At 53.2% G+C, this 15,735-nt stretch overlaps 1 protein-coding gene across 2 annotated transcripts in view; it reads left to right on the top strand.

The window, feature by feature from the left end:
* Positions 1-15,735, top strand: part of MAP6 (microtubule associated protein 6) — a 72,625-nt gene that overhangs the window by 42,285 nt on the left and 14,605 nt on the right. For both annotated transcript variants that reach the window (XM_045577664.1, XM_036427368.2), the window contains exons 2-3: positions 7,323-7,536; positions 10,052-10,254. In XM_045577664.1, the coding sequence (XP_045433620.1) occupies positions 7,323-7,536; positions 10,052-10,254 (417 nt within the window). The remainder of the gene's footprint in view (positions 1-7,322; positions 7,537-10,051; positions 10,255-15,735) is intronic.

Here is a 15,735-nt window from a genome sequence, read left to right as displayed (position 1 = left end):
CCGAAGCCTCTCTCCTGATGCCTCCCCTCCTCCTCTCCTGAGACCGGCTTCATCAATCACAGGCTCTCTCCTGTCTCAGTCTCTCCCTTTATAATTGCTCTTTCCATAACCCCTTCCCCCCTTGGATCACTGTGAGGAAATGTGCTTTAATGGGATGAGGCCTTAAGAAGCGAGCATCGGTGTATGGTGGACACTCGGTATTGGAGATTCGATTAATCAGCATTCATCGAACGCTATTTTGTTCAAGTCTAATGTGAATTACATTCAGAAATAACCCTGGCCTTAGAAGCGGATGCCCATACTTTGCCCACTCTGGACACAGACTGTTGACTGCGGTGGCCATATAGACGACAGTGGCTGGACCGGTGATTTGATTGTTGGTGTAATTGCTTAGATGGCCCCACCTACTCACAAGGTCAGCGGCCGCAGGAGCTGCACCGGCCTGTTCACACTGAGTCTCTAACCCCTGCGGCCGGAACGTAGGAGATATTCAGTAATCGTTCTTGAACATACAACTCTGTGAGGAAAGCCAGGTACATCATTATACAGTTATCCACGGTGGACTTTATTAATTCTGATATGAAAACATCCAGTCTTCTTCGGAGGCCTGTGGCAGTCTTTTCTACGTGAGCTCGCTGAGTTCAGAGCAAGTAGGGAGCGGCCCAGGGGTTCGAGCCGGGATCCAGCCAGGTTCCTCTCATTCCACAGCGTGTGCTCTTGCTGGTGAACAGCCCTCTCTGCTCTGACGCTGGCTCTGTGCCTCTGCTCGCTGTTTAACCTCCGCCTGCACTTGTCCTGAGACTTCCTTTCCCCGATGAGGGCCTGTCTCTCCTCGTTTCTGCTTATGACCTGGCCTCAAGGCAGGTGCGTTTTTACCAGCTTTGCTGCACAGGAGGCTCTTCTGCCTTCTGGGGAAGGCTGCAAAACGTTCGCCCTCAGTTTCTGATGACCAGAGCATGACCCGCTCGCTCTGTGAACTTGATGCCACAGCTCTGCTGGGAACTTGAACTTCCTGTGCTCTGCTCACTCCGGCGCTTCTGCCTCGCTGAATGAAGCCTGGGTGTTTTAAACCCTTTTTTTTTTTTTTTTTTTTTTTTTTGTGGGGAAAAATAATTCCCGATTGGGGTCTGTGTAACAAATTATTCCAAAACTCAGCAGCGTAAGCCAATGAACATTTATTATTATTTATGCTGTGTCTGAAGGTCAGAAACCCAGGACTGGCTAGGCTGGGTGGTTCCAGCTCAGATAAGGTCATCTGAGTGCTTGTCTGGGACAGAGGATCCACTCGGAGATGGCCCACTCTGCTCCTTACGGTGGGGACTGCTCCATGGGCGCTGCTTCAGTGACCCGTGAGCATGGAGGCGTGCTGTCCCCACAGTGAGGGGCCCGAGAGAGAGCAAGGAGGAGGCTGCAAGGCCTTTTCTGGCCCTGTCTCGGACGTTGCGCGCCATCACTCTCACATGCTCTGTTTGCTGGAAGCGAGTCCAATCACATCTAAAGGGGGGAGGGGGGATTGAGTTCCACCTAAGGGGGGAGAATGTGAGGAGAATGTGAACACATAGTGTAGAAAGGCACAGAGATGTCAGATGCCATGAGATGCTTGTGTAGCAGCCTTTATGGCCCTCCCTGGCGGGGGGCAGCCCAGGAACTTCCTGCTTAGCTATTCGCATGGGTGAGGGGAGGCTGCATTCTGAATTCCCGTCCTCGGCCTGGTGAGGATTACACAGACGCAAAAGGACACTCCTGACTGCAGCCGTGAAGGGAAGAACCTACCCAGGTGGCCTGAGGTAAAGCATGGCCAGTGCTACAGACGTGAAAACAGAGGACAAGCTTGGTTCGGCGGCTTGCTGGGGAAGGCGCCCTAGGAGGGAGAGCACCTGAGCCTGGCACTCGCACGGGCGGCCATGCCGTGTTTCAGTAGCTGGGAGTGCGGAGGGGGAGCGTGCCAGGAACGGGAGCAGCGTGGGCAAACACTCAGGGGCAGGAAAGTTCAGGCTGTGTTTGGGGAAGGGCAGCGCGGTGCTGTCGCTGGCAAAATCGGCGCAGGGTCGTGGTGAGGGCAGCAGAAGAGGATGCACTTAGAGGGCCCGGCACGGTGCTGGCACACAGGGCGTGCTCCCTGAATGCCGATGCGAATGGATGACGGAGGAGGGGAAAGAAATAGGCTGGGAAGGTCATTCGGGGCCAAGTCACACATCGCCGATGGGAGCTGAAAGGGACCTCAGGCTGGCCTTGGTCCTTAGGGAACGGGGCTTTGTCGGGGTGCTGTGGTCGGGAGCGGCGAGCTCACAGCAGAGCGAGCGGGAGGAAGGCTTCTCCCGCAGCCTGTGCCGGAGCAGCCAGAGTGAGGAGATTGGGACCAGGGTCCCCACGCCAGGGTCCTGATGCCGCAGCCAAAGGTTGGGGGGAGGGAGTAGGGAGGGCCCAGGTGAGATGGGGCTGAGGGACTGGGCCGTAGAAGATGAAGGCAGAGTATGTATGAGTTGTCTCCTTTAAAGACTTTGCCTGATCAGCAAGATCCTAAAATCCTGCCTGAGCAGCTGCTCTGAACGTGACTGCGCAGCTGTGTAAAGGTCTCCGGGGAGCAGCCAGGAGCACCTTGCCCACCTGGCCTCCGGGAGGTGGGCCTGGCTCTGCCACTCCTGGGGGAGGAGGCCGGAGACCGGCCCGGGCTTCTCTGATAGATTTTTCCAGCACAGATGGGCCACCAGAGGAGTCATGGAGCCCCAGACGGGAACATAGTGGTAGAGGGGCTTCTGTGTGCAGTTCGCCCTCCCACAGAGGGACATCGTCGTACAGAGCCCTCCTCTGCCCCCGCAGGGAGCATACTGTGCAGGAGCTACGTCCTGTGTCAGGCCTCCTGGCAGGGCTCCACCCAGGGACCCACTGCGGAAGGGACGGTGGGCGTTTGGCAATGCAGCTGGAGATCATCCTGTCCCTGACGCCCCCACATCATGACACAGGAGAAGCTGTGGCATGTGGAGCACCCCTGGGATGCCAGGGCAGAGCCTGCAGATGCGGGCTCTCCCCGTGTGCCCAGAGCTTCCCTGTGGTGTGCACCCATTGTGGTTGCCACGGGAGCCAAAGCTGCCACGGAGCTGCCAGGAGCTTCAAGTAGGTGCTGGGCAAGTGTCGGTTACGCTCACCAACTGCTCCAGCGCCCCCTTCCCCACGTCCTCCCTCCAGAATTAAAGGCCCTCTTCTCTTTCCCTCTGACAGTCTCACCTCTGTCCAGTTTGCTAGGGTCACACATGGACAGATTCTGACTCCCTGAACCATAGACACCTCCACCGCGGCTTACTCCTTCCTGTGGCTCACATGCCACACCAGCGGCCGGTGTTGGGCAAATGCCGCGTGAATTAATGAATTAACTCATGAATGAACGAGTTAAAGAGTAAGTGAATGATCAAGCTGAAATCTTGTCACGGAAAGGCAAGTTCATGGCTACAGGGGACCGTGAACTTGTGGCAAGAGGCACCCGGTGTGACGGGCCTCAGAGCGTGGCCTCCACTGCTGTGGGCGGGGCTTCTCACAGCTGCAGGAGCTCAGAGGTCATCGAGTCCAGTCTGGGTCATACGAAGCCTCCACGGATTGCAGACAGCAGGCCAGACCCTGCCCAGGCACCTGCAGCGAGGGCAGAGGGAGCGGGCGGCAGTGGGAAGGGCTCAGATTTCAGCTCTGCTGCTTGCCAGCTCTGTGGCCTTATGCAAGGCACTTAACCTCTCTGAGCCATGGTTACACACACACACACTCTCTCATTACTCTTTTATAAAAGGGATATAATACCGCCTTCTTCCAAAGTTGTTACAAGCACCAAGAGAATACGCAAAAACAAACCAAAAACCCAACCCACCAACTTCTTAAAGGCGATTCATGAATAGTAGCTAATTCTGTTTTTAAGACACACGACTAGTTGTTACTTATGGCTGGGAAAGGTGCTGTGAAAAGTTCAGAGACAATTCTAAGGAACAGAACTTGGGTTTAAACCTAGCAGTTTGTCATAATGAAGTGAACTTATTGTGGGACTTACTAGCATAGTCTCATGGGGAGATGACGTGCCCAGATGTTCAGGATCAGGGGTTACCACGCTTTTCCCGGGAGGACGCGGCCCATGGAACACGTTCACCGTGAGGCGTTGGCCAGCGCACGGAGGCCACCGCAGAGACACAGGAAGCTGCAGGGCTGGCCGGGGATAGATGGCTCAGAATCAGTGCTCACGGCCAGCGTATGCCCATGTCAGTCCTAATGCTGGGAGCAGGCTGGGGTAGGAGCAGAGGATTCACGTTGCTCCCATTATACATCCGGGAGCCAGGTTGTTAGTGGTTTGGCTACTGCAAGTTTTAGGCCAAGTATTCGGGCCTCGTCTAAGAAGCAGGACTTTGGTCCTGAGGAGGGGGAGGAAGGAGGTGTGGGGCCTTGGGAGGCTAATGGTGACCAGAGCCCGAGGGGGTCACCAGGCCCAGGCCGAAACCTGTGTATAGAGCCAAAATGGTTCAGAAGTCAGGTCTTCGTAACTGGTTGAATCCATGGAAAGTGGAGAAGAAAGGAGGAGAAGAGAAGAAGGATCAGAGAGTAACTTGATGCCAGAGTGAATGGCTGCCTTTAACAATCAGGAGGGTCTCAATTCCATCCTAAATTCCTTTCTTTCTCCTCCCAGTTTCCCCCGTCACAGTGGCAATCAGTAGCACCTCTGCCCACAGGACCAAAATGCCCAGATTCTTCTGGTCACTCCTCCTGGCACCTGCTCCCTCCTCCTCTGGCCAGCTCCCTTCCAGCCGTTTCCAAGTCCTGCCCATGTCCCGCTGCCACCATCCTGGTTCAGGCCTCCACCTTCCTTCTGACTCTCTGCACAATCCCAAGCCTGTCCTCCTGCCTCACCACCCCTCTCCTGTCCACCATTCATACTGCTGCAAAGTTCCCTTCCCCAAAGCCAATCTGGCCACACTCATCCTTGGCTTGGAATCATTTGGCAACTCTTGGTTACAGTCCATAGAATCCCCCTAGCATGGCTGCTACACACCTTCATGATCTGTCCAGCTCCCTGAGCCCTTCCCCACAAGCTTCAGCCCGGCCACCCAGCTGCCTGCAGGTTCCCGCAGTGGGCTGTGCCTCTCGGAGCCTCTTGCCTGGAACCTGCTGCTCCTCCCTCCCCTGGCCTCTCCCTGTCAGCCTGTCTAACTCCACTCCAGAACCCCACCCCCACCCCAGACTCTAGAGCTGGCATAGGAGCTTCTCCTCTGTGCTTCTCACTCCCTCCTCCTCGTGGCTCTCACTGTATTGTCTTGGAGTAACATCAGAGCCCTCTGCCTCTCACATCCTGAGCCCAGGGTCTGCTCTGACTCATTTTCCGCTCCTAAGAGCTCAGCACCCTGCCAGACAGACCTGAAGCGCTCAGTAAATCATTTTGTGAGTGAAGGGGTGAAACGGAGCCGTGAGGGAGTTCATGAGAGAGGACGATTTGGCAGGAAGGACAACACAATTAGGTCTTAGGGATGTTGAGTTTGACCTGTTGATAGAGCATTTAGGTGGATGTCCAAGCTGTACTGGGAAGGCGAGTCTGAAGCTTGGGAAACGTCTCTTAAGAAACCATATTCTCTCATCAGAGATGAACCAGTTTCCCTAAGGAGGTCAAATGACCAAAAGTGGCTCAGAGTTACCAAACCAGCTTCCCTGACTCAGGGAGCCTCGGAGCTAGAAGGACAGTATGAGGACGTTGTCTGGTGTGATTCTTTTATTTAACAAATGGGGAAACGAAGGCTCAGTGAGGGGAGAGGCCTAGTGAGAGGCAGTGCTAGGGCTAGACCCCGGGTGTCTCCACCACGGCTAAACTCTGTTTGCCATTCCCCACGGCCTCCTGTTCATGGCACTGAGCTCCGGGCGCTGGAGGAGGGCGTTGTCCCTGGGGTGGAAGAAGGCACTGGAAGAACCAACCCCACAGATGTTCCTACACTGACTCGTCCTTTCCCACACACAGCGTCTCAGGGCCCCACGTGGGAACAGGCCCGACAAGACCTTGAGGGCACAGAGCGCCAAATCCCACGCACCAGTAGGGTGGACCCTGTGGCCTTCATTCCAGCCACAGCTGCATCTGTTTATATTTGCCATGTGTTGTTTTGTTTAAAATCCTCACCGAGGATTTTTAGAAAGGGAGGCGGGGGTTGGGGGGAGAGAAAGAGAAAGAGAGAAAGATATGTGAGAGTTGCCTCCCATACGTGCCTTGACCGCTGATCAGACCCACAACCTAGCTATGTGGCCTGACCGGAACCGAACCTGAGACCTTCTGGTTTAGAGGACGTCACTCCAACCCTGGCCACACTTGGCCAGGCCTAGTTTACCGTATTTTTAAAAGTTGTGGACCATCTCATCTCCAGTCCTGTCACAGATCAGAATCAGCTCATTGGAAACCACAAGAGAAGCTGCTGTGAACAAAATAACCGACACACTGGCTCCGAAAAAGCAGCAGATGGGGTCATTTAGGGTGAGGACCAAGAGCCATTCACAGCCAAGCACACGGACTCCCTACACGTACATATCCCAACACACGTCCCACGTGTGCTACTTAAGGTTCTATGAGCATTTACTCATTTCATAAGGGTTGTCCTCTGAAGTGATTCCGACTGTTTAAGTTCTAGCTCTCTACGAAGCAAGCCCTCTGCTATCAAAGGCGGGAATTATCCTTAGGGATTCTGCATAGCAAAGGGTCTTCGTCATGACAACTTGGAGAAGGGAACTGGCGTTTGTCAACTGACCACAATTACCAGGCACGTGGTTTAACACAATGCGAATCTATGATTGCATTTAACTTTTATAATCCTTAAACGTCACGCAAAGCAGACATCCAGTTATAAAGGGCAGGGCAACCATAGGCATACAGGTGTGAGTACAAGAAATGGAGCGTATTTGTGTATTTATTAATGATTGTATTATTTTCCGTACAAACAGCTGTTTGTACACCTTTGCCCCACCTGTGTATGTTGAATCCATGAGTGACGGGATGGACTGAGTTTTTTCAGCCCCATCTTGAATATTGGGAAAATAAGGCTAGAATTCAGAGGTTAGAATTGCCTGTGCCTCATCACTCAGTGGGAGCTGGGAGCCTGAGCCCTTCTCTCAGGCACGGTTGCTGTTGCCAAAACCTGCATTAGCTTGGCGGAGGAAACCTCACACTTGCCCGCGAGGACAGAGTGGAGTTACCTCTTCAGCCACCGTCCAGCCAGTATCCCAAGGACTCACGCTGAGCTGGCCGAGCCTGCAGCCCTGTGTGAGGGCTCTGCTTCTGGCAGATGAGGGCTCATCGCGCTTGTGCTTTCTTTGGTTCCCAGGAATGAGTTCAGAGCGTGGACGGACATCAAGCCTGTGAAGCCAATAAAGGCGAGGCTCCAGTACAAGCCCCCGGATGATAAGATGGCTCATGAGACCAGCTACAGTGCCCAGTTCAAGGGGGAAGCCAACAAGCCAACACCAGCTGACAATAAGTTTATGGAGCGCAGAAGAATACGCAGCCTCTACAGCGAGCCTTTCAAGGAATGCCCAAAGGTGAGGCGGGTCCGGTGGGGAGCCCATCAGCAGGGCCTGGGATGGAGGGAGCATGGGAGCGGGGGCCACTCCAAATCCTCCCAGAAGCCAGCTGGCCGGCCGGGGTGGCTCAATGGTTGAGCATGGACCTATCAACCAAGAGGTCACAGTCTGATTTCCAGTCAGGGCACATGTCCAGATTATGGCCTGATCCTCAGTGGGGCGAGCAGGAGGCAACCGATCGATGATTCTCTCTCATAATTGATGTTTCTGTCTCTCTTTCCCTTTCTCTCTGAAATTATATGTTTTAAATGCAGCTCACTGAGATAGAGGGGGCTTATTAATAAGAACCTTTGATAAATTCAAAAGGAATGTGTAAAAGGAACATTATCTAACATAAAAACAGTATCAAGCCTGGCAGACGTGCAGAAAACTAGCTTCTGATTTTGAGAAACCCAGAAAAAGAAAAAGTGACAGGAAATCTCCTCTGAGCCCTAAATCCCTTGTCGTAAAATAACTGTGCTTTTGCCCCTGCAGTGCTGGCCCAGTGCTGGAGGCCTCCTTGCCTGGCTTCCTTCCCACCCGTCCCTGCCTCATTCTCAGCTCCAGAATCTTCCTCACCTCCCGGTCCCTGAAAATCACCTGCCTTTCTTTTTTGTCACCTGTGTTTTCTTACCCTTTCACTTGATAAACACCACCCACCAGCAGTCCTTAGTCATCACAACACACCTGTCATGTCAGCTGCGAGATATGCTTTGAGTAATTCGTTATTATGATGAGCAGTTTGTGAATGAATTGCATTTCTAAGTAACTTATGTGAATTCAGGGATTTTCCTCTCATGACACCATTTTGCCCTGTTTGCATCCCAGAATGCATTCACTGAGAGGGAGAAGTATGTTGGAGGTTCCTCTGCTGACACAGGACTCATATGTGCCAGAGCTCGCTCTCTGAGGTCAGGTCCCATGCCATCGGGCAAATGTTAGCTCTCCTACCTAAATAGCAGAACAAGTCTGAGACCCTAGACAGCCTTTTCTCTGCTTTTGCCCTAAAGTCTGGCCCTCAGTGGTTTCCTATTTTGCCAACTCGGGTAAGATAACTAGCCGACCCCGTTTGCCTGGACTCCTCTAGTTATAGCACTGAGAGTCTCATGAAAGCTCTTAGTCCCCGGCAAACCAGGCCTATTGGTTACCTTAAGAACAGGTCTGGGGTGACGGGAAACCTCTGGAACTCAGTGAGTGAGTGACCCAGCCCAGGGGCCCAATGTCATCTCTGTCCACCTTTCCCAGGACATGGGGTTGGCTATGGACAAAAAGAAGATTCAAAGGGAAGAGGAAAAAAGATTGGAGAAAATAAATCTAGAGATGGATGGGAGGTGGCATACTGAGGGATCACACCCAGTGGCCCCAGAGTTCTTGAGAAAGAGAAAACAAGGCCATCTCCTAGGGACAAAGGGGCAGAGCCAGAGGAGGGAGCTTGGGGAGAGGGAGCGTGGGGAGAGGGAGTGGGCTTGAACAGCTGCTCTGGGAAGTACGGGCTGAGGAGCCAGCCTGAGAGGAGGAGCGGGTGCTGGGCAATTGTGAAGGCCTCACTGAGATGAGGTGCCTGGCCCGAAGCATCTCAGTGAAGGCATTTCTCCATCTGTGCACACCGTCTCAGAGATGGGAACAGAGGAAAGGTGGGCTTATGTTAACAAGTCATCCCACAGTCTCTGTGTTTTACATCAACAGACATCTATCCATATATATAAAAGCCTAAGCCACTGAATGACTGAATGACTGGTCGACCAGTCACTATGGTGTGCGCTGACCACCAGGGGGCAGATGCTCAATGCAGGAGCTGCCCGATGGTGGTCAGTGCACTCCCACAGCCAGCCTCCCGTGGTCCCTCTCCCCAGCCAGCCAACCTCCTGCAGTCCCTCCTCCCTCCCCTAACCCCCTCCCTTCTCCTCCTCCTGCCACCCCAATTGGCCCTTATCACTGCCAGGCTGAGGGACCCCACTGCCAGGCTGAGGGACCCCACCCATTCATGAATTCATGCACCAGGCCTCTAGTTTCTTATAATACACACCCACCATGGGTTGGTGCAGCTCTCCTTGTTACCTCTGCAGCCAGAAACTGGGGGTGAGAAAGAGCACTGGGAAGCACAAGCTGACTGAGTGGGCCTGGAGGTGACCCAGTCACTGCTGCTCACATCTCACTGACGAGAGCAAACCATATGCCTGCCTGACTTGGACAGGGAAGGCAAGCGGATAGTGCAAATAGCAGCACAGCCCACTGCCTGGCTGTCCGGGGTGAGACGTCCAGGGCCCCACGTGACCAGTGAGAGTGTTGCCAGATGACTGACCAGGGGGCGCAGAGAGTTCTAGAAGCCAAGTGGCCTGACGTCACTGAGAACATTTCATACTCTGCTGCCTCAGGGTCAAAGGCCGGCATTCCCGTTACCTTCTCATTAACTGTGTCTTCTTTCTAAACTTTCTCTCCCACGCCCTCTCCTTTTGTATTCCCGTGTTTTCCGTCTGTCTGTCTCTCCGTGCAGGTGGAAAAAACTAGCGTTCCGAGTTCCAAACCAAAAAAGACCTCAGCGAGCCACAAGGCCCCGAGGAAGTCCAAAGACAAGCAGGTGGTGCCGGGCCGGGCCCTCAAGAAAAAGAGCGCCGAGGGCGCCAGCGCCCCCCAAGCCCAGCCCGAGGACAAGGAGCCAAGTAAAGAGATGAACAATAAGCTGGCTGAGGCGAAAGAGTAAATGTCACTGCACTTTCCTTTTATTCTTCTCCCATGTCTCTCTCTCTCTCTCTCCCTCTCCCTCCCTCCCTCTCTCTCTCTCTCTCTCTCTCTCTCTCTCTCTCTCTCTCTCTCTCTCTCTCTCTCTCTCTCTCCCTCTCTCTCTCTTTCAAATCAACCAACAAAAAAAGGCCACAAAATTGATTAGAGGCTTCTCATCTGTCTTTGTCCTGAGCGTTCCAGGAGCCCTTTGGTTTGGTTTCCTTTAGTTGAGGAACCCTGTTTGTTTCAGAGAGCCATGGTGTGTCTCTCCTCGGTGCGGCCCAGGGGCCATGCCCAGGGCCCTGGAGCCCCAGGCCGTGTGGCTCACTGGCTGTGCCTCCTGCTTGCCGGTGAGGAAGGCGGGCAGGGCTTAGCGCACAGAGGCAATGCCCAGCCGCTGCAGAGGGATCTCCTGGTCGTGCTTAGAAATGTCTTGGGGGGGCGGGGGGAGAGGGGGGGGCCAGAGGAGTAACCTCCTCCTATTCCTCCCCAGGGTCAGTCAGTGATCAATTTGGACCTTCAAGTGAATGTGTTCTTTTCCAAATTCTGAGAGTTGTCACCTGCTATAGAAGAAGCTTAACCTGGACTTCAGCAATGGACAACATTTGTGAAAATATTAAAAAAAAAAAAAAAAATTACAAGAAAACCTTGGCCTTAATGTCAATACATTTAGTTGTGTCTGCTAACTTTAAGTCATTTTCCCCATAGAATCTTCTATTAGAAACGTGTGGCTCCATTTAGTTGCTTATCAGGAGGCTCTCCATTGTCCACCCCCACTGGTGACTGAAACCAGGGCAGGGTAAAGGTTAGGTATCTCAGCCACCATGAGAAGATGACGAAAAAGAAGGGGTCGCTTCCTGTCTGCCCTCCACAGGCTGCCTGCCCAGCGCTGCCGACTTGGCAGGGCAGCTGGTTACAGGGGGCGGAGGAAGGAAGTTCAAGGTGTAGGGATAGCGTTTAGAACGTGACTCTCCCGCTTCTGAGAAACACAGGCGGGAAGTGGACGTAGTGACCAGCGTGGCGATGTTGACCCTCCCTTCCTGACTGACGTCGCACTGCTCCTCAGAGAGGGCGGAGGGCGCCGAGCCCCGGGTTGGGGAAATGTCTGTGACTTAGCTAAGACTAGGGGAGTTCCCTGCTAGGTGATTAGCAAGCATTTTTGACCTCATTAATGAATAAAAGCAGCAGCTCTCCATGAACTGTGCGTTGTGTGTCTCCAGTGATGGCCAGGGCCATCGTAGCTGTGCTAGAGTTGTGTCGTAGGCGTTAGTCAGAGAGCTGTTGTGAAAACACCCCAAAATACCTGCCAGAAAAAAATTACATTTGCTAACCAACCTGTGACGTGTGTATTGCTCAGTATGCTTTATTTATCGTGTCCTCAAAGTACCTGCCGGGCTGTTGTATGACGCCAAGCCTCTGCTCAGGCCTACTTTTCTTTTGTAAGGAGCATGGTGAGGAGTGGAGTCCTCACAGTTCCTTACCTCAGACGTTCCTCAGTCCTTCCGGTCTGGAAGGACTGTCTCCTATTCTGGCCATTGAAGCCACCAAGTCTGGGTTGGACACAATTTTGCTGGTCACCTTGGGGCTGATGGATACATGCTTTGTTGCACATGTGCCACCTTTCCTAAGAGAACAGGACTACGAACACCGAAGCTCTCTGCCAGGCCCTCTGCCGTCTTCCTTTCTACCTCAGGGTATGGAACTGTGAGGAAGGAGAGGTGGTGAAGGGTAGAAGGTGTCAGTGGGTTTCGTGTTTCTGAATCACAGACTTGGATGCCTACCTGGGGATGACCAGAGTCGGTCTCAGCACTGAGCCCAGCTCTTTGCTAGCTAATCTTAACCTGAACCAGAGATCACTAACAACGCGATCTTAACTTTATCCAGATACTTTGCCAATATATTTTCATCCTCTCAAGATTAGCCAGACACGTTGATGTTAGCCACAATTTGGATTTCTCCGAGGCATAGTCATATATTTTTTGCAGATCAAGTAAATCAAACTTCACCATGCCCAGGAAACCATTCACTTACTGAGTGCCTGTGTGCCAGACACTGCCCTAGACATGGTGAGTCGTACAAATAAATCTGTCTGTACAGTAGAACAACTAGGATACCTGTGACTTGATCCCCGTGTCTGTTTCAAGAGTATGTAGCCCCACTTGTAGAGTTCTCCAGTTCCCTACCTTGCTGCCCCTGACTCGAGGCTTGGGGTGACCTGTATGGTGTCTTTTTCCACCCTTCAGTAGCCTCAGCTTCTTAACCCCTGTTTGTAGTTCACTCTGACTCTTGAATATGTCCTTTCGCTGGCAAGAAGCTGATTTCTACTGCTCACAAGTGAAACTCAGCCGTCTTGGTCTGTACCCTAGACGTGCTGATGGGAACTGTTTCCGGTCCCACAAGCAGTGTTTTGCCTTTGCCTTTCTGAAGGGGACCGAGCTCCCAATGCCCGTTCCTCCCGGGTTTGTGCATTTCCCTATGGTTTCCTCAACTCCCCTGGCAGGAGAGTGAGGGCTGAGGCTTTGCCACTGTCTGCTTTGCCTGCCTGCCAAAACCACACCTAACGCTGGGCCTTGGCCCCGGCAGCTCTGTGGCCCCCGCGGGCGTGCCCATTGGGCTCACTGTACTTTTGCCTCTCGGAGGCAGACAGGAGCGTCTAATTCCGATTTTGTGGCCTGGGTTTTGTTGCGTACCGCAGATTGTCTCTGTAACGTGTAGCGCACACCCCTCTCGGTGCTATTCCATTCCCGCTGTCAGTACGAAAGTGACAAAACTAATTCATGTATAGCCAATTGATTGTGACGTGCTTGTGGTCTGTGCCTGCTCAGAAAAAAAACAAAAAACGAACGAACAAACAAACCAAGTTCTTTTCCAATTTTAAATAAATGCTCAAGTCGAACGCCACTTTCTTGATCTTATTTCCTCGGAAAGGCCCGGCTGAGTAGGCGAAGGACCGAGCTTTGCCACGTGAGCCGCTCTCCAGAGAGGAGCTGTGCCCTGCAGTGTTGTGGGGTTCTCCGTAACGCAGCTTGACTTTTAGATTGCCTCTCAGACAGTAATTGCGAGCGGTCAGAGCTAAGTGTTGGGGAAGGCGAAGATGGACCGGGAGACCCACTGGCCAACAAGGTAGTGTAACGTTGTGATCCCTCCTGATCCCGCGTCGCCGGGGGTGAGTGACTGCCAGCGCTCAGTACCTCCTCTCCCCGCAGAGACCCTGGGCCCAACTCGCTCCCCACTTCCTGTCAACCAGCAGGACGGTCGGTTCCAGCTTTTTCTTCTCCCAGGGATCGGCCGAGATGCCTTCCCTTCCTCATTCAGTCTGGTCATTGTGGAAGTGTCACCCTCCGGGGGCTGGCTCACGGTGTGGGGTGACAGTCTCGTGTGTGCCTAACATGGGGATGTGGAAACAGCCGTAAGAGAGGCCCGCGAAAGATAATGACAGGGCAGGTAGCTGGGAGCTCAGGGAAGGGACAGGAGTGGGAGTCAGAAGGGCTCATGGGGGAGGGAGCCGTGGAGACTGGGTGGAGTGCAGGGGTGCAGGGGCAGGCCTCCAGGCAGGAGAGCAGATCTGGGAGGCAACCTCAGAGCCGGGGCCAAGTTTGCCCACTTTGATTTCCTTCTGCTAAAATGGGAGACCAAAGATTCTATGTGGAATCCCACTTCCCTTTCCAACATATGCTGATTGAATACCTATTCTGTGCGAGGCACTGTGCTGGGCACTAGGGAACCAAGATAGCTGAGCCCCCACCTCTGACCACTGGGGGGCAGCAAGAGGAATTTGTTCTAGCTGGTTCTGTGCATCAGGGAAGACCTCAGTGGATGGGCAGGTGGCCAAAACGTGCCAGAGGGAGTGCACAGCAAAGGTGTGGAGGGGTCAGTCCCAGGTGAGCTCAGGGCCTGGGGGAGCAGGTCACTCAGGGAGGGTCAAGGCAAAGGCTGGACAGTGGCAGAGGCTGACATGAGCGGGCAGTTGCTAACATGAGCAGGCAGTTGCTAACTGGGATCTCCATTTCATACACCCAGATTGCGCCCCTCACCCTTGCATGCTCCCTGCCATCATGCTTATCCCCCTCACCCACCTATCGGGCAACAAGCATTGGTCCTCTCCTGCTGTAGCCTAGGAACTCTAGGCTGGATCTTTTAGCCCATTGCTGGTCCCCAATTTCTGGGTTTCGGGGAGAAGGTTCGGTGGGAATCAGTCAAGGGTCATACCTATGAAAACCACTGTGGATTTGTTTTCTGGATTAACAGAAAAAAATTATACCCACCTGCCTGCCTGTGTATGAGGCAGGAAACAGAAAATACTGTTCAATCTACAAACCATACATAAAAGCATATTAAAGTATATCACTCAGCTCTATTTTGACCTGAGGGTTAAAGGATGGTTTTGATCAAAAGCAGGGATTGAGAGAGGTGGAAAGAAAGACAAGAGAGAAAGAGAGAGGGAGAAACAGAAGCAGAGAGAGAGGAAAAACACATAAATGAAAGCACAAAGAATAGCCCGAGATGTGAGACACACTCAGAACCAGAAAGAGGAAAGGATTTGGCAACAGAGAAAGCAGGAGGGTGGGAGCCCAGCTCCCTCTCCCTGTGCAGCCCGGCGGGCAGGGACCGCCCAGAGCCTCAGCCCGCACTCCTCACCATGCTCGCTGATGCTGCCCGAAGCCCAGGAGCTGGATCCATACTCATAACTATCACCACCTCCCTAAACCAGCAAACAGAATTAAAATCAGCCCTCTAGTTTTAAAATAGTTCATTATTACTAAACTAGCAGCCCAGTGCATGAAATCGTGCACAGGGGTCAGGGGGGTGGCCAGGGTCCCTCAGCCCGGCCTGCACCCTCTCCAACCCAGGACCCCTCAGGGGATGTCTGACTGCCTCTCACAATCTGGAGCCACTGGCTCCTAACTGCTCACCTGCCTGTCTGCCTGATCGCCCCTAACCGCCTCTGCCTCGCCCTGCAGCCAGGACCCAGGCTTCCCTCCCTCTCGCCGGCTGCAGGTACCCAGGACCCGGGCCCGCTTCACTTGAGCTGGCCACAGTCGCAGGTGACCATGGGCAGGCAGCTTTGCCCAAGCTTCAGAGGCAGGTGTTGGTGCCAGAGACCGTGGGGTGGACGGCTTGTCCCTCTCCTGGGATGCAGGCACGGCCACTGGCACCTGGGACTGCAGGGCAGGTGGCAGCCTGGCTGATCCCCATTCCCCTCTTGCTAGCTCATTTGTGCCTGGCTGGTTCCCATCCCTCTCCCCCCTGTGTTGAGTGTCAATGGCATGAGGGTGTGACAACCATTTGCATATTAACTTTTTATTATACTGGACTAGTTATGTATTTTTTAATTCTTCCCTAGTGATTGTGTGTTTTTAGTAAATTTCTTCCCTCTGTTTTTGTTTGTTTTGTTTTGTTTTTTTCACTTGTGTTAAAAATTTATGATCTTCTTCTCAGATTTTGGGGAGTGTCAAG

This window comes from Pipistrellus kuhlii, unplaced genomic scaffold, assembly GCF_014108245.1.
Source record: "Pipistrellus kuhlii isolate mPipKuh1 unplaced genomic scaffold, mPipKuh1.p scaffold_m20_p_9, whole genome shotgun sequence".
Lineage (NCBI taxonomy): Eukaryota > Metazoa > Chordata > Mammalia > Chiroptera > Vespertilionidae > Pipistrellus > Pipistrellus kuhlii.
This window is presented reverse-complemented; position numbering and strand designations above follow the sequence as displayed.